The 22306-nt window shown below is 54.7% G+C and overlaps 1 protein-coding gene across 4 annotated transcripts in view; it reads right to left on the bottom strand.

Moving 5' to 3' along the window:
• The window catches only part of LOC147090601 (polyamine-transporting ATPase 13A3-like), a 98674-nt gene that overhangs the window by 58893 nt on the left and 17475 nt on the right, over positions 1-22306 (bottom strand). For 3 of the 4 annotated variants that reach the window (XM_085977368.1, XM_085977372.1, XM_085977369.1), the window contains exons 3-12: positions 18708-18801; positions 15882-16055; positions 13216-13401; positions 10745-10896; positions 5676-5745; positions 4588-4722; positions 4428-4500; positions 3435-3566; positions 1740-1925; positions 1063-1220 (exon numbers count right to left, since the gene is read on the bottom strand). In XM_085977368.1, the coding sequence (XP_085833494.1) occupies positions 1063-1220; positions 1740-1925; positions 3435-3566; positions 4428-4500; positions 4588-4722; positions 5676-5745; positions 10745-10896; positions 13216-13401; positions 15882-16055; positions 18708-18758 (1317 nt within the window). In that variant the 5' untranslated portion in view covers positions 18759-18801. Of the gene's footprint in view, positions 1-1062; positions 1221-1739; positions 1926-3434; positions 3567-4427; positions 4501-4587; positions 4723-5675; positions 5746-10744; positions 10897-13215; positions 13402-15881; positions 16056-18707; positions 18802-21057; positions 21263-22306 lie in introns of all 4 variants that reach the window. The other variant, XM_085977370.1, reaches the window with a different exon arrangement.

Here is a 22306-nt window from a genome sequence, read left to right as displayed (position 1 = left end):
TTCCGCCCGGCAGAATAGGTCGGTCGACTGGGAACAGACTCCCGTAGCATAGCGGATAACATGCTTGCCTCGCAAGGCCGGAGGACCCGGGTTCATTTCCCCGGTCGGAGCTAGGTCCTGGGTCCAAGCTCAAAAGCCTCCAGCGGCGAGTAGGAACCCTACGTGGCGGATCGTTTTTTTCTGGGCGGTTCTGCCGTGGCGCATAGCACAATGGCACAATGGGCCGAATGGCCTCCTACGAACGGCCATTTTGACAACAAAGGGCCATTATTATTATTTCCAGGTCGTTTAGCCGACCGCCCCCTCTCTATAATTGATGCATTCTCCCCCACCCCCCCTATTGTCCTCAAATCTTATCCAACCGCACTAAAATATGTCTCCCACACACCCAAAAAACGTCACGATCTGTCTCATCTCTTTATGGACCACTTATTGACCTGCTGTGGGTTTCCAGCACTGAGGCTAATTCTAGCAGCCCTCCGCGGCCCCCCCCCCGACCCCTCCACAGCCGGTGTCCCGGTTGAAGTGACCAGGGATGTGTCCTGAGACTGTCTGGTCCGTTCGGTTCAGTCCCACATCGAGGCTGTGCCTTCACCCACTGGGCCCATCATTTCCACGGCGACGGGCCAGCCCAGACGACGAGACGCAGCAGCGGACTGCGAGCATCACCACCTCATTCACGAGATGAGGGCGTCGCTGGCAAGGCCGGCATGGCCGGCATTTATTGCCCATCCCTAATTGCCCTTGAGAAGGTGGTGGCGAGCCGCCTTCTTGAACCGCTGCAGTCCGTGTGGTGAAGGTGCTCCCACAGTGCTGTTAGGGAGGGAGTTCCAGGATTTTGACCCAGCGACGATGAAGGATCGGCCGATATATTTCCAAGTCAGGATGGTGTGTGACTTGGAGGGGAACTTGGAGGTGGAAGAGGTCGCGGATTTGGGAGGTGCTGCCGAAGAAGCCTTGGCGAGTTGCTGCAGTGCATCTTGTCGATGGCACACACTGCAGCCACGGTGCGCTGGTGGTGGATGTTTAAGGTGTTAAGGTTATCGAGCGCGCTGTACGCACCTCCTGAAGGGAGCTGCTAATGATGCTGTAGACCATGCCGATCCCAGCCACGCACACCAGGCAGAGCAGGAAGCGATAGGCGTCGCGGTACAGCTTGAAGTCCGTGGGTTTCGGGTACAGGATAGAGCAGACCAGCTGCCCTTTCGAGGTGTAGAAACCTGAGGGGAAAATAACACACAACATTTAACCAGCTCAAAACATTTAACCAGCCCGAGACGCCCGCCCCGTGTGGCCCGAGATGCCCGCCCCACGATGCCCGTCCTAATTTAGTATTTCAATGCAGATCTGTAGGTTGTGCTGCTGCGCTGGCCCAGAAATCCCCCCCCGCCCGTATACCCCATGATATACCTATCAATTCGTCCAATGAAAAGCGACGAGTTAAGAAAGTAACTATAGGTTTTTATTGACTGAATAACAGAGCCCACCCTCGTGGGTGATCGGATCCAAGAAGGAGGAATACCAGCCAGTCGACCACCTTTATACCCGGGCAGGTAGGCGGAGCCATGGGCGGAGTCGGCAGTGGTCAGCCCAGGTATAGCAGCGTGACAAGAGGCGACCTCGTACAGTGATACAACAATGTGAACAGTGATAACTATAGGGAAACGATCTAACAGTGATAACTATAGTGTAACGATAGTGAACGGTAAAAGTGGTTTACCACACCCCACAATCAGTACCTGTCCGGACGACGACGGCTTTCACCGGCTCTCCGCTGTAAAACCGCGTCTGGATGACGGCTGTGCCGCAGAAGAGCGTGTGGCGCTTGTGGTTCTCCGGGCTGTACACCTCCTCCTCCTGCATCGTCCCGTTGGCACACCGGGCGGGGTCCGGGAGGTTGGTTTTCATGACGGGCACGCTTTCCCCTGGGGACGAGAGACGGGCGGCGCCATTAAATGCCGCGATATCGGTGAAAGCACCAGTCAACCGACCCACTATAAACACCCGCGGCCCATTGCTGGCGGCGATCGGCAGCAGAGTTTGGCTCAAACAGATTGGAGCCCGTGATGCATTAGCCCAGAATCACACAGCACGGAAGGAGGCCATTCGGCCCATCGTGCCTGTGCCGGCTCTTTGAACGAGCTCTCCAATTCGTCCCACTCCCCTCGGCTCTTTCCCCGCAGCCCTGCAAATTTTCTCCCCTTCAAGCATTTATTCAATTCCCTTTAGAAAGTTACCATTGAATCTGCTTTCAGGCAGTGCATTCCAGATCATAACAACTCGCTGTGTAAAATAACATTTTCCTCATCTCCCCCTCTGGTTCTTTTGCCAATTTTCTTAAATCGGTGTCCTCTGGTTACCGACCCTCCTGCCAGTGGAAACAGTTTCTCCTTATTTACTCTACCAAAACCCTTCGTAATTTTGAACACCTCTATTAGATCTCCACTTACCCTTCTCTGCTCTAAGGAGAACAACCCCAGCTTCTCTAAGTCTCGTCCCATAACTGAAATCCCTCATCCCTGGTATAATTCTAGTAAATCTCCTCCGCACCCTCTCCAAGGCCTTGACATCCTTCCTAAAGTGCGGTGCACAGAATTGAACACAACACTCCAGCTGAGTATCACTGGTGGGTGATTTATAAAGGTTCAGCGTAAACGCCTTGCCCAACTTTAACCCGCTGAATGTTGGCCAGAGACCAGCACGAGCAACACCGCGAGTGAGCCAATGTTCCCGTGAAGATGCGCGGCCACTCGCAGGCTTTTTAAATGGAAAAACCGCGCGTGCGTGGAAATGTCAATGGGCCGCGCATTCCACCAAAAATTAGAGGGAAATTGCTGTCCGCCTGCCAATGAATCCTCTGGCGGGATTGGCAGCGGCGACTCATCGCCAGGGCAACGCCAGTTACTGGCTGGATGACATTGCCTGCTGGGGAGGGTGGCGTGGGAGGAACCCAGCAATGGGCACTGTTGCAAAAGCAGGAAGATACCCGGCATCCCACCCCCAGCACTGTAACACTGGGCGTTCACCCCCAGCCCTGTAACACTGGGCGTTCCCCCCCAGCCCTGTAACATTGGGCGTTCACCCCCCAGCCCTGGAACACTGGGCGTTCACCCCCAGCACTGGAACACTGGGCGTTCACCCCCAGCACTGGAACACTGGGCGTTCACCCCACAGCACTGGAACACTGGGCGTTCACCCCCCCAGCACTGGAACACTGGGCGTTCACCCCCCCAGCACTGGAACACTGGGCGATCCCCCCAGCCCTGTAACACTGGGCGTTCACCCCCCAGCACTGTAACACTGGGCGTTCACCCCCCAGCACTGTAACACTGGCCGTTCCCACCTCCTGCACTGTAACACTGGGCGTTCCCCCCCAGCACTGTAACACTGAGCATTCCCCTCACCACCCCCCACCCCCAGCACTGGGCGCTCACCGGTTAACAAGCTCTCGTTGACGACACATGTTCCGTTGATCAGCACCGCATCGCAGGGCATCATCATGCCATTGGTCGGAATGATGATGACATCACCGGGCACCAGGTCGGTGGAGAAGATTTCCTCGGTTACTGCGGACAACGGAGGAATTTATTACCACCCAAGCAGGTAATTAGAGAACATTTCACCCCTCAGCCCCGCCCAGGAACAAGACAGGTGTGGTACTGACAGAGAGAGACAGAATGAGTAAGAAAGAGGGGAGAGAGACAGAATGAGTAAGAAAGAGGGGAGAGAGACAGAGCGAGGGAGAAAGAGGGGAGAGAGACAGAGCGAGGGAGAAAGAGGGGAGAGAGAGACAGAGCGAGGGAGAAAGAGGAGAGACAGAGCGAGGGAGAAAGAGGGGAGAGACAGAGCGAGGGAGAAAGAGGGGAGAGAGAGACAGAGCGAGGGAGAAAGAGGGGAGAGAGACAGAGCAAGGGAGAAAGAGGGGAGAGAGACAGAGCGAGGGAGAAAGAGGGGAGAGAGAGACAGAGCAAGGGAGAAAGAGGGGAGAGAGAGACAGAGCGAGGGAGAAAGAGGGGAGAGAGAGACAGAGTGAGGGAGAAAGAGGGGAGAGAGACAGAGCAAGGGAGAAAGAGGGGAGAGAGAGACAGAGCGAGGGAGAAAGAGGGGAGAGAGACAGAGCGAGGGAGAAAGAGGGGAGAGAGACAGAGCGAGGGAGAAAGAGGGGAGAGAGAGAGAGACAGAGCGAGGGAGAAAGAGGGGAGAGAGACAGAGCGAGGGAGAAAGAGGGGAGAGAGAGAGAGACAGAGCGAGGGAGAAAGAGAGAGGGGAGGGAGAGGCACAGGGCAGGGCGTGAGGCTGGGGGGGGGGTGGTGTACGAGGCCGAGCAGGGGGCGCGAGAAAGGGCAAGGGAGAAAGAGAGAGAGAGAGAATGAAAAACAGAGGGAAGGAGCGAGAGAGATCACGGTGTGTGCAAGAGGCTGACTCACCATTGTTACTGCGGTAAACCCTCACTCGCACCACATTGTGAGCAGCCACCATGTCGTGTAGGAGGACGTATTGCTGAGGAGACAAAATTAAGGAGCGGCTGAGAAGGTTTCAGATGTGCCCAGGCCGGTTTACTGATGGTTGGACAGCGAGCTCGCTTACCTTTCTCACAGTGTACAGTGAGGTACAGATGGAGAGGACAGACATGAAGACAATGGCGGATGCGTACAGATAATAATCATCAAAGGACCAGAGGATCACACTGAAGATTTGGAAAATGTAGAATGGGTTCAGCACCTAGAGAGAACGGGAGAGGTACAGCACGGGTTAGATACAGAGTAAAGCTCCCTCTACACTGTCCCATCAAACACGCACAGGGCAGGTACAGCACGGGTTAGATACAGAGTAAAGCTCCCTCTACACTGTCCCATCAAACACGCACAGGGCAGGTACAGCACGGGTTAGATACAGAGTAAAGCTCCCTCTACACTGTCCCATCAAACATTGCCAGGGCAGGTACAGCACGGGTTAGATACAGAGTAAAGCTCCCTCGACACTGCCCCATCACACTCCCAGGGCAGGTACAGCAGGGGTTAGATACAGAGTAAAGCTCCCTCTACACTGTCCCATCAAACACTGCCAGGGCAGGTACAGCACGGGTTAGATACAGAGTAAAGCTCCCTCTACACCGTCCCATCAAACACTCCCAGGGCAGGTACAGCACGGGTTAGATGCAGAGTAAAGCTCCCTCTACACTGTCCCATCAAACACTCCCAGGGCAGGTACAGCACAGGTTAGATGCAGATTATCAGAAGAAAATTTCCAATTTTGTCTTTAATTACAGGGATGGAGAGCACAGCAAACTTGGGTCGTTGCAGACTGTAGTCGGGAGAGACTGCCATCCTTTCCGTCGGCATTTGAACTTGTCGCAGGGGAGACAGGCCGGAGCATCAGGCTCTGCTCGCCTAGGATCAGGCTTTGACCAGCCTTCGCACAGTAAACACAGCGCCCTATCCCCACACTGACCCTGCTCTCACCCCTTCCCCCAAGCGCAAGGGGGGGGGGGGGGAACGTCACACGGTGACCAGGGTTTTCCAGCCGACGTTCAGAGTCTCGTCTACTGGAACAGCACTGGCTGCGAGGAAACAGCGCCTCTCGATCTCCCTGCGTCCTGGATCGGCGGTGTGTCCGCTGCGTTTGGCGGGGACGAATGGCTAAAAGGGAAAAGGTTTTGTTCCCTGGATCCTTACCTCCTTCACCAGGAGCCGGGCGATTGAAGGCACTTTCACGTCAATCTGATTCTCTCCGTAAAACAGTTTCCTGCAGAACGAGAACAATCGTGAGGCTGGAGTCAATCTCCCCCCACAGTGAACACTTCCGCCCCCCCGCCGCCGCAGAGTGAACGGCCTTGGCCCAGTGGGTAGCACTCTCTCTCGCCTCGGAGTCAGATGGTTGTGGGTTCTAGCCCCACTCCAGAGACTAGAGCATAAAAATCTAGGCTGACACTCCCGGAGCAACCTGCGCTTTGTTCTGCGTGGCCTTTTAATGCGCGGCCCCTTTAAATTTTTGCGATTGCGAAGGACATTTCAGACTACCGAGCGGACGCGCGCGCGGTCCTTATCGGGAATATTGTTCCAAGTACGGTGCTGAGGGAGCGCTGCACCGTCGGTGGTGCCGTCTTTCGGATGAGACGTTAAACCGAGGCTCCGCCTGCTCTCTCAGGTAGGCGCAAAAGATCCCCATGGCGTAATTCCATAGGATATACGGCACAGAAACAGGCCATTCGGCCCAACCCGTCCAAGCCGGTGTTTATGCTCCACTCGAGCCTCCTCCCGTCTTTCCTCATCTAAATCTATCAGCGTAACCCTCTAATCCCTTCTCCCTCATATGCTTATCTAGCCTCCCCTTAAATGCATCTATACTATTCGCTTCAACCACTCCCTGTGGTAGCGAGTTCCACATTCTCACCACTCTTTGGGTAAAGAAGTTTCTTCTGAATTCCCTATTGGATTTCTTGGTGACTATCTTATATTGATGGCCTGTAGTTATACTCTTCCCCACAAGTGGAAACATTCTCTCTCTATCCACGCTATCAAAACCTTTCATAATTTTAAAGACCTCTATTAGGTCACCCCTCAGCCTCCTTTATCAAGAGAAAAAGAGACCCAGCCTGTTCATCCTTTCCGGATAGGTATACCTTTGCATTTCTGGTACCATCCTTGTAAATCTTCTCTGCACCCTCTCCAGTGCCTCTATATCCTTTTTATAATATGGTGACCAGAACTGCACCCAGTGCTCCAAGTGTGGCCTAACCAAGGTTCGATACAGATTTAGCATAACTTCCCTACTTTTCAATTCTATCCCTCTAGAAATAAACCCTAGTGCTTGGTTTGCTTTTTTTATGGCCTTGCTAACCTGCGTCGCAACCTTTAGTGATTTGTGTATTTGTACTCCGAGATCCCTTTGTTCCTCTACCCCACCTAGACTCGCTCCCTCCAAGTGATAAGTGACCTCCCTATCATTCATAGCAAAATGTAATACCTCACATTTATCTTCATTTGCCAATTATATGCCCATTCTGCAAGTTTATTAATGTCCTCTTGTAACTTGTTGCAGTCCTCCTCAGTATTGACTATCCCCCCCAATTTGGTGTCATCCGCAAATTTAGAAATTATGTTTTTGATTCCAAAGTCTAAATTGTGAATGTAAATTGTGAACAGCAGTGGTCCCAGCACTGATCCTTGTGGAACACCACTACACACCTTCTGCCACTGTGAATAGGTACCCTTTACTCCCACTCTCTGCTTTCTGTCTTGAAGCCAGCCAGCAATCCATTCTGCTACTTGTCCCGACTCCGCATTCTCTGACCTTGTTCATCAGTCTATTATGAGGTATCTTATCGAAGGCCTTTTGAAAATCTAGATAAATTACATCTACTGCATTACCCTTGTCTACTCTCTCTGTTACCTGTTCAAAAAATTCAATGAGGTTGGTCAAGCAAGACTTTTCCTTTTGAAATCCTTGCTGACTATTCATTATATTATTTTTGGTTTCTAGATGTTCTTCTATTTTCTCCTTTAGTAGAGATTCCATTATTTTTCCTACCACCGATGTTAAGCTGACTGGTCTATAATTTCCTGGACATGTTCTATCCCCCTTCTTAAATATCGGTATTATGTTAGCTATCCGCCAGTCCTCTGGCACTACACCTTTTTCTAACGAATTATTAAATATGCGTAGTAATGCCTCTGCTATCTCTTCCCTAGATTCTTTTAAAATGCGTGGATGCAATCCATCTGGACTAGAGGTTTTATCCTCTTTGTGTTTGATTAGTTTATTTAATATATCCCCTTTTAAATTTTAAATGCACTTATCTCATTACTAATCTCATCATCCAATGTCACTGTAGCAAAATAATTATTTAATATTTCTGCCATCTCTCGATCGTTATCTGTGGTATTATCCTATCTATCCCTTAATGGCCCTATTCCCATCCCAACCTTCCTTTTTTATTGATGTACCTCTAAAATATTTTACTATTTTGTTTTATGTTCCTTGATAATTTAATTTCATAGTTCCTCTTTGCCTCCCTAATTGTTTTCTTGACATCTCTCCTAATCTTTTTGTATTCTCTCTTATCATACACTCCCCTGCTGTCTGTGTACTCAATGTACGCCTCTTTCCTTATCCTCAGTTGTTCCCTTATGGTTTTATTCATCCATGGAGTCTCATTATTGTTTACAGGAAACTCTCGTTTAAACGGCACCTAATTATCTGGAATTCTCTAATAACCGGCAAAATTCAGGAGTAGGTTTTGAGGCTTCCGTATATTGTATAATTGCAGCTGTGTAACCGGGGATCTCGTACCTTTTGCCGTGTAATCATGGCTCCTGCACTTCTGGTTGTGTAACCTGGTCCCCTGTACCTGTGTTACGGGGCTCCAGCACTTCTGGCTGTGTTACGGGGCTCCAGCACCTCTGGCTGTGTGATCGGGGCTCCAGCACCTCTGGCTGTGTGATCGGGGCTCCAGCACTTCTGGCTGTGTTACGGGGCTCTCATACCTTGGGCCATTGTCACTCCATGTCCCTTCTTCCTTATCTGGAATTTTTAATCAACCGGCACCATCCCGGTCCCGTCGGTGCTGGATACCAAAGAGTTTCCTGTAGTTTGTTCTTTCCTTTTAGCGGAATATATTTTTCCTGTACTCTGTTGAACACCGTTTTAAATGTTTCCTGTTGCTGTTCTACATCGTTGTTTGCCAATATGGTTGCCCATTTTTGTTTCCCAAGTTCTAGTCACAGCCCCTCAAAAATCAGCTTTTCTCCAATCTATTACCCTGGTTTTCGCCATTCTTATGTCTTTCTCAATTATCATCTTAAAGCGTATTATATTATGGTCACTATTGCCTAGATGTTCCCCAACCTTTACTTCTCTTCTCTGGTTCATTCCCCATTACTAGATCCAATATCGAATCCTCCCTTGTTGGGCTTTTTACATATTGGGTTAGAAAGGACTCCTGTACACATTGTAGGAACTCCATTCCCTTATCCCCATTACCTACCTCTTCTGTCCAATTAATATTGGGGTAGTTGAAATCCCCCAGGATTATTATTCAATGTTTTTTACTCATTTCCCTAATTTGTCTGTCTGTAGACTACACCTATTAGTGTGATTGATCCTTTATTATCTTTTATCTCAATCCATATGGATTCTATTTTTGTCTTGCTGATATCTACATCACTTTTTTCTACTGCCATTATGTTATCCCTAATAAGTACAGCTACTCCACCCCCCCTTTTCCCTCTCTATCTTTTCTAAATATGTTATATCCTGCAATGTTTAATTCCCAGTCCTGATTTTTCTGTAGCCATGTCTCAGTAATCCCTACTATGTCTGGTTCCTCACGACGCATGATTGCCTCCAGCTCCCCTGTTTTATTACGGACACTGTGTGCATTGCTGTACAGACAGTTTAACTCATTTTTAATAGGATTTCCTCTCACTTTATGTTTAACCATCTTTTTAGACTCCTGTCCTATAACTCTATTTATTCCCCTGCCATCAATGTCCTCCCTTACTTTATTCTTTCCTGTGCTGTCTTTCCCTGTTTTATTTATATTTAGGCTGGTTACATTTCTTGTAGATCCCTCCCCCCATCTTACTAGTTTAAAGCCTTTGCCACCTCCCTATTTACTCTTTCCGCTAGGACACGGGTCCCATCCCAGTTCAGGTGGAGCCCGACCCATCGGTACAGCTCCTTCCTGTCCCAGAACTGGTGCCAGTGTCCCATGAAAAGGAACCCCTCTTTCCCACACCAGCCCTTTAGCCACGTGTTAATTCTCCTGATCTGTCTACTTCTATGCCAATTTTCACATGGCTCGGGCAATAATCCAGAGATTATTACCCTCGAAGTCCTGCTTTTTAATTTAGATCCTTAATCCTGATCCTCTTTCAGCAGGACCTCCTCCCTGTTCCTACCTATGTCGTTTGTTCCAACATGGACCACAACAACTGGATTTCCACCCTCCCTTTCCAAGTTCCTCTCCAGCCGCCGTGAGATATCCCCTACCCTGGCACCGGGTAGACAACACAGCCTTCGGGATTCTCGTTCTTGGCTGCAGAGGCCACTATCTATCCCCCGAATTATAGAGTCCCCTATCACTACCACATTTTTTTCCTGCTCTTCCCCGCCTTGGACAGCCTTCTGAGCCAGGGTGCCTTGGTCCGCATTGTGGCTGACCTCCCTGCAGTCTTTCTCCTTGTCCTCACAGGTAGCGAGTACATCGTACCTGTTGGGCTGGGCCAGTGTCTGCGGGACCTCCTTCTCAACCTCTCCTAAATCCCCGCTACCTGGCTCCCTAGCAGTCACACCCTCCCCTTCCTGAACCTGTGCTTTCCTCTAGGGTGTGACAGCATTCTGGATAAATCTGTCCAGAAATTCGTCCCCCCTCCCTTGTGTGTCGGAGTGTCTCCAACTCACACTATTTTGGAGAAGAGCAGGGGAGTTCTCCCCGGTGTCCTGGGGCCAATATTTATCCCTGAATCAACATCACAAAAACAGGTTATCTGGTCATTATCACATTGCTGTTTGTGGGAGCTTGCTGTGCGCAAATTGGCTGTCGCGTTTCCCGCTTTACAACAGTGACTCCACTTCAAAAAGTACTTCATTGGCTATAAAGTACTTTGGGATATCCTGGGGTCGTGAAAGGCGCTATATAAATGCAAGTCTGTTTTCTTTTTTGTACAATCGCCACCCCACCGCCCGACCCACCCTCCTGATCCCTAGGCCCAAGCACCCCTCACCCTCCGCAGGCTCGTACCGATAGCTGTTGGCGAGCGCGGGCAGCCCGGCGCTGTGACAGGCGTGGAGCGCCGAGCACGGGACTCCCTCCTCCAGTGCGGCCAGTCTGCAGAACGCCTGCCCCCGCGGGCTCCACACGTACTTGACGTTCTGGTGGACGAAATATCGAACCTGATTGGCGGAAAGAGAGGAGGCAAAAATCAGGGTCGGGAGGGGTCGAGGGTCGGAACACAACCTTTCCGGAGTCTCGCGCTTCCACCGCTGCACCCCGCCCAAGTGGCCCCCTTCGCAGCCTAGGCAGACGAGTGTCGGTGCACTATTCGTGCAAGGGGTGCATCTCAGCCAAGCCCAACTCTACCAACCAGCCCCAACCCCCCCCAGGATCGCCAGGTTGCAATCTGGAACAGGAACCTTGGTGAATTCTCCCTCCCTATCGCTAGACTATGGATACAGAGGTGCGCCAGTTGAGGTCGGCTCACTCGATCCCTCTGGTCCATCACTCGGATCTACCCCGGGCAGTGCAGTTACACACTGAGCCACAGGGGAAGAGGGGGGAGAGCTCGGGGGGGGGGGGGGGGGGGGGGCGGTGGAGGAGAGTAGGAGCCGGTGAGTCTCAATATCACACTGAGGAGGATCAGCGTGTAGAACATAAGAAATAGGAGCAGGAGTCGGCTATTCGGCCCCTCGAGCCTGCTCCGCCATTCAATAAGATCATGGCTGATCTTCTACCTCATCTCCACTTTCCTGCACTATCCCCATATCCCTTGATTCCCTTAATATCCAAAAATCTATCGATCTGTGTCTTGAATATACTCAACGACTGAGCCTCCACAGCCCTCTGGGGTAGAGAATTCCAAAGATTCACCTCCCTCTGAGTGAAGAAATTTCTCCTCATCTCAGTCTTAAATGGTCGACCCCTTATCCTGAGACTGTGACCCCTAGTTCTGGACTCTCCAGCCAGGGGGAAACAACCTCTCAGCATCTACCCTGTCAAGCCCTCTAAGAATTTTATACGTTTAAATGAGATCACCTCTTATTCTTCTAAATACGAGGCAATATAGGCCGAGTCTCCTCAAGCTCTCCTCATAGGATGCGAGTGGAGGGCGGGGAGGCCATGTGGAGTTCACGAAAGAAAAGTTCAGAAGTGCATATTAACACTCGGTGCGCGCGATCTCCCGGGACTAGTCCCGATGGCCTGAGGGGGTCGGAGAGGAATTGTCCCAGGGTATTTTTCCCCCCTCCCGCTTATTGGCCCTGGGTTTGTCTCTGTTATGTTGCCTCGCCCGGAAGATTACCGGGCTGCGGGGAGGGAGAGAGGGATAATGTCTAGTCACGCTGCTCCAGGCATCATGTGAGTGGGCCAGGCTTGATGGAGCAGCCCGTCTTTTCCTGCCCGACATGTTCGTATGAAGCTAGACAATAGGACGGATGCTCTCAGTCTCCTGTAGTGCAGTTATAATGCAGGGGGGAATGGGTTATGGTTACTGGTTAGACCAGCAAGTCTGTCCCTGTCACAGCGACTGCAACAACAACAACTTGTATTTATATAGCGCCTTTTAACGTAGTAAAACGTCCCCTGGCGCTTCACAGGACAGTTATCAAACAAAACTTTGACACCGAGCCACGTAAGATGATGTTAGGGCAGATGACCAAAAGCCTGGTAAAAGAGGTAGGTTTTAAGGAGGAGAGAGAGGCAGAGAGCAACGTTCCCGTTAAGCTGTGCGGCCACGCAGCGGTCTGGAGGTCCCGCGCAGGCCGCCCAACGGCTTTTACATGGGAGAAACTCTGAAGCCAGGCAAAACAAAATGAGAGGCAACGTTGGTAGAGGCAGAGAGAGGGAATTCCAGAGCTTAGGGGCCCAGGCAGCCTGAAGACGCGTCTCCTCCCGATCTCTCAGAGGGCACCAAATCATTATACAGGAAACTCTCTTTTTACCGGCACCTAAATAACCGGAAACCTCTCTTAACCGGCAAAATTCAGGAGTAGGTTCGGGTAAGTTTTACTTCATATTAGTGGCCGTGTAACCGGGGTTCCTGGGTCTGTGGCCATGTAACCGGGGTTCCTGGATCTGTGGCCGTGTAACCGGGGTTCCTGGATCTGTGGCCGTGTAACCGGGGTTCCTGGATCTGTGGCCGTGTAACCGGGGTTCCTGGATCTGTGGCCGTGTAACCGGGGTTCCTGGATCTGTGGCCGTGTAACCGGGGTTCCTGGATCTGTGGCCGTGTAACCGGGGTTCCTGGATCTGTGGCCGTGTAACCGGGGTTCCTGGATCTGTGGCCGTGTAACCGGGGTTCCTGCACCTGTTGCCATGCAACAGGGACTCCTGGATCTGTGGCCATGTACGGGGCTCTCGTACCTTAGTAAGTATACCTCTCTGTAATCCGGACTTTTTGATCAACCGGCAGCACGCCGGTCCCGTCGGTGCCGGATAAAAAAAAAAGTTTCCTGTAAATAGATAGCGAGACGCGAAAAGAAAGCCCTCACTCTGACCTGAACTCCTTCCACCTCTGGGGTCCTGGGTAACAGATCCTTCTCGCACTCCGGCTGCTGGATCACGGGGGTGGTCGGACTGTACGCAGCCTCCTTGTCATCGCTCGGCCACAGCGCGCCCAGGGGTTCGTATCCCGGCGCCTCCATGCTGCGCACTTTGACTCTGAAACACGTGCGGAACTCGTCCTGAAGAGACGTTGGAAGAAATAACCTGTCAGTCGGCCAGACAGATACCGTAACTGTCCTTAAAGGTACAGGAGGCCGCAGCGAGTGCAGCTCTCCGAGCATTGTTCTACCGCCGAATCATTTATGTCGAATGCCACAAAATGTCCCTCACCGATCTTTACCAACGTTGTTGGCTCCCGGTCCGGCAACGCCTCGACTTTAACATTCTCATCCTCATGTTCAAATTCCTCCAGGGCCTCGCCCCCCCCCTCCCTATCTCTGTAAGCTCCGCCAGCCCTACAACCCTCCGAGATCTCTGCGCTCCTCCAATTCTAACCTCTTGAGCATCCCCGATTATCATCGCTCCACCATTGGCGGCCGTGCCTTCAGCTGCCTGGGCCCTAAGCTCTGGAATTCCCTCCCTGAACCTCTCCGCCTCTCCCTCCCCCCTTTAAGACGCTCCTTAAAACCGACCTCTTTGACCAAAGCCTTTGGACACCTGTCCTGCTATCTCCTTATGTGGCTCGGTGTGAAATTTTGCTTGATAATCGCTCCTGTGAAGCGTCTTGGGGGCATTTTACTACGCTTAAAAGGCACCTCCCTTTATAAAGTCTCTCTGTTCTCGGCTTGACATCCATCTCCCCTTTCGTGCTATTGGTGAAGCTCCTCGGGACATTTTTTTCACATTGAAGGCGCTTGACAAGCGCAAGTTGTTTTAGTTTTGGTTCCGGGGGCTCCAATCGCCGTGCGCCACCTCCCTACCCGACTGAGCTCCTTTCACTACCCCTTCTGCCTTTCTGGCGCCTTTCGCTGCCTGATCAAAGGCCTTTGCACTACTTCGCAGCCTTGGAACTGAATTAGCGGGAGTGCCTCTCGGTGACAGCTGTCAGAATCTGAAACCCCCCCCCCGACTTGTTTTATCCAGTTTTCTAATTCACAAGAAAGACTTACATTTATATAGCGCCTTTCACGACCACCAGACGTCTCAAAGCGCTTTACAGCCAATGAAGTACTTTTCTGGAGTGTGGTCACTGTTGTAACGTGGGAAGCGCGGCAGCCAATTTGCGCACAGCAAGATCCCACAAACAGCAACGTGATACAGGAAACTTCGCGATATCCGGCACCGACGGGACCGAGCTGCTGCCGATCGATCAAAACTTCCGGATAGACCAGCGCTAATGTTGAAGGATAGGGAGGTTTTCATCTCCGTACCTGACAACAAACACTGTTGCTTAGCAACAGCTTGTAAACACTCGGCCCGTACCTTGGAAGCGTCTCTGAAGCTGTTGCTAAGCTACAGAGACGCTTTCCAGAGCCAGACTGTTAAAAAAAAAAAAAAAAAAATGCTAGAAGAAAAAAAACCTAACCAAAACGGCTGCTGATTTCTGCCGTTAGATCGAGGTTTCCGGACATACAACCTCCGGATAAACCAAAGTTTCCTGTAATGACCGGATAATCTGTTTTTGTTATGTTGATTGAGGGATAAATATTGGGCCCAGGACACCGGGGATAACTCCCCCTGCTCTTCTTCGAAATAGTGGCCGTGGGATCGTTTACGTCCACCTGAGAGAGCAGGCAGGGCCTCGGTTTAACGTCTCATCCGAAAGACGGCACCTCCGACAGTGCAGCGCTCCCTCAGTACTGGCACCGGGAGTGTCAGCCTAGATTACACAAGAAATAGGAGCAGGAGTAGGCCAATCGGCCCCTCGAGCCTGCTCCACCATTCAATAAGATCATGGCTGATCTGATCCTAACCTCAAATCTTCTATCACTCTCCATCCCACCCGAACCCATGTGATTTTTGCGTTCAAGTCTCTGGAGTGGAACTCGAATCCACAGCCATTCTGACTCAGAGAGGCGAGTGTGCTACCCACCGAGCCACAGCTGACACTAGGGGTCGTTACAAATTCTGACAGAACTCCGGCGCATTTCCAACATTAGCAGAGTGGGGGGAATGGGGTGAGAGACGGCGCTTAGTAAAAGGAATGGGGTCATCCTAGCAGATTTAGTAGGGGCATTGTGGACCCAGCTTGCTGTACCACTGACTAGCTGCAGGTGGCACTGCAGACCCAGCTGGCAGTACCAATGACCAGCTGCAGGTGGCACTGTGCACCCAGCTTGCAGCACAAGCTGCCAACTAGCGCACAGCAAGACTCCACAAACAGCAATGTGATAACAACCTGTTTTTTTTAGTGATGTTGATTGAGGGATAAATATTGGCCCCAGGACACTGGGGAGAATGCCCCCTGCTCTTCTTCTAAATAGTAACCGTGGGATCCTTTAACATCTCATCCGAAAGACGGCACCTCCGACGGTGCAGCACTCCCTCAGCACCGCACTGGGAGTGTCGGCCTGGTTTATGGACTCAGGGTGCTAGTCACTGAGCCAAACCGATGTGGATTTGTACAAAACTGTAACATGATTATCGGGTTCACAGTTTTTCCGCCCCCCCCTCCCTCTTAAAGCCGCCACGGCCGTGGGCCCCACCGCCGCTCTCTTACCGTGGTCCAAAGCAACAGCACCGACGCCTCTTTGACCGAGACCTCTTTGCACATCCACTTGACGCTCCACTCCGGCATCCAGTAGAGGAAGAGGAGCAGCAGGCCGCCGCTGCACACAGTGCCCGCGCCCACCAGGCCCAGCTTCCACCAGCAGGGCCGGAATCCCAACACCTCCTGTGGAGACACAGAGCCAAGAGAGTCGGCAGAATCCGGCCCAGCTCGGCCCGCCTGAGCCCAACCCTACCTCGCCTGACCCCCAAACCTACCCGTCCTTGACCCCGGGGGAGAGGCTCAGCCATCACTGTGAAAGCCACAACGGTAAAAGATTTCAATACAAGCCCGGGCAGCAGCAGCCACTAATCCAGAGACATCACCCTAACCTGTCTCCCCCCCACCCTAACCCGTCTCCCCGCCACCCTGACCCGTCTCCCCGCCACCCTGACCCGTCTCCCCCCCACCCTAACCCGTCTCCCCGCCACCCTGACCCGTCTCCCCCCCACCCTGACCCGTCTCCCCCCCACCCTAACCCGTCTCCCCGCCACCCTGACCCGTCTCCCCGCCACCCTGACCCGTCTCCCCGCCACCCTGACCCGTCTCCCCGCCACCCTGACTCGTCTCCCCCCCACCCTGACCCGTCTCCCCCCCACCCTAACCCGTCTCCCCGCCACCCTGACCCGTCTCCCCCGCCACCCTGACCCGTCTCCCCGCCACCCTGACCCGTCTCCCCCCCACCCTGACCCGTCTCCCCCCCACCCTAACCCGTCTCCCCGCCACCCTGACCCGTCTCCCCGCCACCCTAACCCGTCTCCCCGCCACCCTGACCCGTCTCCCCGCCACCCTGACCCGTCTCCCCCCCACCCTGACCCGTCTCCCCGCCACCCTGACCCGTCTCCCCCCCGCCCTGACCCGTCTCCCCGCCACCCTGACCCGTCTCCCCGCCACCCTGACCCGTCTCCCCGCCACCCTGACCCGTCTCCCCCCCACCCTGACCCGTCCCCCCCCGCCCCGACACCCCTCCCCCATCCCAACCCCACTCCCCCGTCCTAACCCCCCTCCTCCACCATAACCCCCCTCCCCCGTCCTAACCCCCCTCCTCCACCCTAACCCATCCCCCCCCGCCCTAACCCGTCTTCCCCCCGCCCTAACCCGTCCCCCCCGCCCTGACCAGTCCCCCCTGCCCTGACCCGTCCCCCCCGCCCTGACCAGTCCCCCCTGCCCTGACCCGTCCCCCCCGCCCTGACCAGTCCCCCCTGCCCTGACCCGTCCCCCGCCCTGACCAGTCCCCCCCCTGACCAGTCCCCCCCCCCCTGACCCGTCCCCCCCCCCGCCCTAACCTGTCTTCCCCCGCCCTAACCCGTCCCCCCCACTAACCCGTCCCCCCCCTAACCCGTCCCCCGCCCTAACCCGTCCCCCGCCCTGACCCGTCCCCCGCCCTGACCCGTCCCCCCCGCCCTGACCCGCCCCCCCCCCCGCCCTGACCCGTCCCCCCCGCCCTGACCCGTCCCCCCCCGCCCTGACCCGTCCCCCCCCCGCCCTGACCCGTCCCCCGCCCTGACCCGTCCCCCCCCGCCCTGACCAGTCCCCCCTGCCCTGACCCGTCCCCCCCCGCCCTGACCCGTCCCCCCCCGCCCTGACCCGTCCCCCCCCGCCCTGACCCGTCCCCCCCCGCCCTGACCCGTCCCCCCCCCGCCCTGACCCGTCCCCCCCCGCCCTGACCCGTCCCCCCCCCGCCCTGACCCGTCCCCCCCGCCCTGACCCGTCCCCCCCGCCCTGACCCGTCCCCCCCCGCCCTGACCCGTCCCCCCCCGCCCTGACCCGTCCCCCCCCGCCCTGACCCGTCCCCCCTGCCCTGACCCGTCCCCCCCGCCCTGACCCATCCCCCCCGCCCTGACCCGTCCCCCCCCGCCCTGACCCGTCCCCCCCCGCCCTGACCCGTCCCCCCCCCGCCCTGACCCGTCCCCCCCGCCCGACCCGTCCCCCCCCCGCCCTGACCCGTCCCCCCCGCCCTGACCCATCCCCCCCGCCCTGACCCGTCCCCCCCCCCGCCCCTGACCCGTCCCCCGCCCTAACCCGTCCCCCCCCGCCCTGACCCGTCCCCCCCCCGCCCTGACCCCGTCCCCCCCCGCCCCTGACCCGTCCCCCCCGCCCTGACCCGTCCCCCCCCGCCCTGACCCGTCCCCCCCCCGCCCTGACCCGTCCCCCCCGCCCTGACCCGTCCCCCCCCGCCCTGACCCGTCCCCCCCCGCCCTGACCCGTCCCCCCCCACCCTGACCCGTCCCCCCCCCGCCCTGACCCGTCCCCCCCCCGCCCTGACCCGTCCCCCCCCCGCCCTAACCCGTCCCCCCCGCCCTGACCCGTCCCCCCCCCCGCCCTGACCCGTCCCCCCCCCGCCCTAACCCGTCCCCCCCCGCCCTAACCCGTCCCCCCCCGCCCTGACCCGTCTTCCCCCCCCCCCGCCCCGACCCGTCTTCCCCCCCCCCGCCCTGACCTGTCCCCCCCCCCGACCCGTCCCCCCCCCGCCCAACCCGTCTCCCCCCCGCCCCAACCCGTCTCCCCCCGCCCCAACCCGTCTCCCCCCACCCATCTCCCCGTCCCTAGTCTAGGCAACTCTCCACCCCTCACCCTAATCATCTCCCAATCCCGCAGCCCAGCCCAGCAATCTCCCCACCCCACACCCCAGTGCTGGCAGCCCTGTCCCCATCTCGGTTAACGTCCCCCCAACCCTCCCCCTCCCAGGGCCCCCCTGCCCAAGCCATGACCTCTCCCCACCCTCTCTGCCAGCGCTGCTCCCCAAGAATCACACGGGACGGTGAATCCTCGACTCACCATTTCGTCCTCGCCCTCAGCGTTGAGGTACCTCTTCTCCGTTCTTTCCATTTGTCCCTCTGTCGCACCAGTCTGCGGCCACACCGCTGCAGCCCTGCAACAACAACGCAGCCGGTCACAGGCGGTCAGCTCACGGCAAAGGGGGGTACCCGAGACAGCGAGGGCCGGCTGGTCGCAAGGGACTGCCCCCCCCCCTTGGCCTCTGAATGGGAGGAAGAACCGGCCATTCCGCATACTGTGGGGACACTGTGCTCAACAGCCCGTACAATCCTGGGGGTGGGGGCATAGAGCGCAGCTCCCCCCCACCCAATATACCGAGGGGTGTTGGGGAAGAGACACCATGGAGTCTCCCCTATTGGCCTTGGAGGGGGTGCAGTGAAGGGGTAGAAGTCATGCTACAGCTATACAAAGCCCTGGTTAAACCACACCTAGAGCAGTTCTGGGCACCACACCTTGGGAAGGGTATACTGGCCTTGGAGGGAGTACAGAATGACAGCCGGACTCCAAAGGTTAAATTACGAAGCGAGATTACACAAACTAGGGTTGTATTACCAGAATTTAGAAGGTCAAGGGGTAATTTCAAGACATTAAGAGGAACTGATAGGATAGATAGAGAGAAACTATTTCCGCTGGTTGGGGAGTCGAGGACTAGGGGGCAGAGTCTAAAAATTAGAGCCAGACCTTTCAGGAGTGAAGTTAGGAAACACTTCTACACACAAAGGGTGGGAGAAGTTTGGAACTTTCTTCCGCAAATAGCAGTTGATGCGGGATCAATTGTTAATATTAAATCTGAGATTGATAGATATTTGTTAACCAAAGGTATTAAGGGATATGGGCCAAAGGCAGGTACATAGAGTTAGGTCGCAGATCAGCCACGATCTCATTGAATGGCGGAACAGGCTCGAGGGGCTGAATGGCCGACTCCTGTTCCCATGTGCCTAGATTCACCAGAATGATACCGGAGGTTAAAGAGTTAAATTACGAGGACAGGTTGCATAGACTAGGCTTGCATTCCCTGGAGTGTCGAAGGTTGAGGTGACCTGATCGAGGTGTTTAAAATGATATGATAGGGTGGTTACAGAGAAACTATTTCCTCTGGTGGGGGGGAGTCCAGAACAAGGCGACGTAATCTCAGAATTAGAGCCAGACCGTTCAGAGGTGATGTCAGGAAGCACTTCTTCACACAAAGGGTGGTGGAAATCTGGAACTCTCTCCCCCAAAAGGCTGTGGATCAATTGGAGTTTTCAAGACTGAGATGGCTAGATTTTTGTTGGGTGAGGGTATCGAGGGATATGGCGCAAAGGCAGGTAGATGGAGTTGAGGAACAGATCGGCCATGATCTCACTGAATGGCGGAACAGGCTCGAGGGGCCGAATGGCCTCCTCCTGTTCCTATGATGACACGTTGTACTTTGGGGCTCGCTAGGGTTACGATTTTCAGGATTGCTGACTGGTCGATAAGCTGTATTTCCCGGAGAAACGGCCTCCTCCCTAATCAGTGTTTGCGTCAATGGCTTTGGGTTATACGGTCCCGCTGACTGTCGTTGTGGATTGGGATGGGGAACCACGAGTGCGCCGTGGAATTTTAATAACGGGAACTATGAAAAGCCACGATTTCTCCCTGTACGTGCTGCGAAAAACTATTTCCACTGGTCAGTGAGTCGGTAACCAGAGGGCATTGATTTAAGATCAGCACCGAATGGTGAAGAGAGAGAATTGAGCAGAATTTAAAATAGATTTTTTTTTTTTTTTAATAAAAAGGTGGCTGTCAGCACTTGGAATATCCGACCAGAAACTGTGTGGGTGGATGTGTGTGCCTGTGTCTGTGCGTGTGTGTGTGTCTGTGCAAGTGCGTATCTGTGTCTGTGTGCGTCTGTGTCTCCGCGCGTCTGTGTCTGTGCAAGTGCGCATCTGTGTCTCCGCGCGCGTGTGTCTCCGCGCGCGTCTGTGTCTGCGCGCGCGTCTGTGCGCCTGTGTCTCCGTGCGTCTGTCTGTGTTTGTGTCTGTGTGCGTCTGTGTCTGTACGCGTCTGTGTGCGTCTGTGTTTGTGTCTGTGTGCGTCTGTGTCTGTACGCGTCTGTGCCTGCGCGCGTCTGTGCCTGCGCGCGTCTGTGCCTGCGCGCGTCTGTGTCTGCGCGCGTCTGTGTCTGCGCGCGTCTGTGTGTCTGTGTCTGCACGCGTCTGTGTCTGTGTGCATCTGTGTCTGTGCCTGTGTGCGTCTGTGTCTGCGCGCGTCTGTGTCTGTGCGTTTCCACAATTTAATGTCACCACAATCCAGAGCGGGTCGCTGACCTTGTTTTGAGGGGGGGCGGGGGGGATTGGCAACGAGTAGAGTGGCGATTCCAACTGACCTTCAGGAGAGGGACATCTTGTCACAGAGCGAGCGGAGAGCTGGGAGCACGGGAACAGGAGCTGGTTTCTGTTGTTGAGCTGGCTGTCCAGAGCTGGCACAGTTCACCACTTGAGCACAGGGACAGGCAAGGTTCAAGGGGACGGTGACGTAGTGGTTATGAGCCCGGGCTCAAATGCCAACGTGGCATGTTGAGAATTTGAATTCTGTTTTTTTTTTTAAATAGAAGAATGGAAATGCAAAGCAGTTATCAGTAAATGTGGCCGTGAAGCTGTCGGATTGTCGTAAAAACCCCGACTGGTTGACTAACGTCCTTTAGAGGAGGGAAATCTACTGTCCTGTCCCGGTCTGGGCCTATATGTGACTTCAGTCCCACACGGATGTGTTTGACTCTTAACTGCCCTCTGAAGTGGCCTAGCGAGCCCCTCAGTTCGAAGACCCATCACCACCACCTCAGGGCAATTAGGGGGTGGGCAATAAATGCCGCCTTTGCCAGCAGCGCCCACAGGACTTGAAGCGTTTAAAGAAATAAGAGTCTGATCGCAGCAGTTCAGAGTGAGCGCAGAACGACTGCTGGAGTCCCGGCAGGTGCGGGGGGAGCAGAGGAGAGTCGGGGACAAACAGCGACTGCTTTTAATTTAGAGTAAGAGAGCGCCAGGGCTCACCAGACACAGGGGGAAGGGGTGCGGGCGGAAGAGAGGGAGCGAGTGAGCAAGAGGGTGCCGAGACCGGACATGAGTGCGAGCGTGCGAGAGAGCGCGAGTGAAGGTGCACAGAGAGCGGAGATGAGAGATCAGTGCAAGAGAGAAAGAGCGAGCGTGTGGGTGTGAGTGGATAGGGAGAACCTGTTTCCACTGGCAGGAGGGTCGGTAGTCAGAGGACACAGATTTAAAGTAATTGGCAAAAGAGCCAGCGGTGAGATGAGGAGAATTTCTTTTACGCAGCGGGTTGTTATGATCTGGAACGCGCTGCCTGAAAGGGCGGCGGAAGCAGATTCAACAGTAACTTTCAAAAGAGGAACTGGATAAATACTTGACAAGGAAAAATTGTAGGGCTGCGGGGGAAGAGCAGGGGGGCAGGGGGACTAATTGGAGAGCTCTTTCAAAGAGCCGGCACAGGCACGATGGGCCGAATGGCCTCCTTCTGTGCTGTCTGATTCTAGGAGAGAGAGGGAATGAAAGAGACATCAAGAGGACGTGAGATGGAGAGAGAGAGAGAGAAGCTGAGGTAGGAAGTAGGTATTGGCAGAG

This window comes from Somniosus microcephalus, unplaced genomic scaffold, assembly GCF_052327205.1.
Source record: "Somniosus microcephalus isolate GS21.2 unplaced genomic scaffold, FLI_Smic_1.0 unresolved_chr4, whole genome shotgun sequence".
NCBI classification, from domain to species: domain Eukaryota; kingdom Metazoa; phylum Chordata; class Chondrichthyes; order Squaliformes; family Somniosidae; genus Somniosus; species Somniosus microcephalus.
Note: the sequence above shows the minus strand (reverse complement) of the source record. Positions and strands in the feature narration are given on the sequence as shown.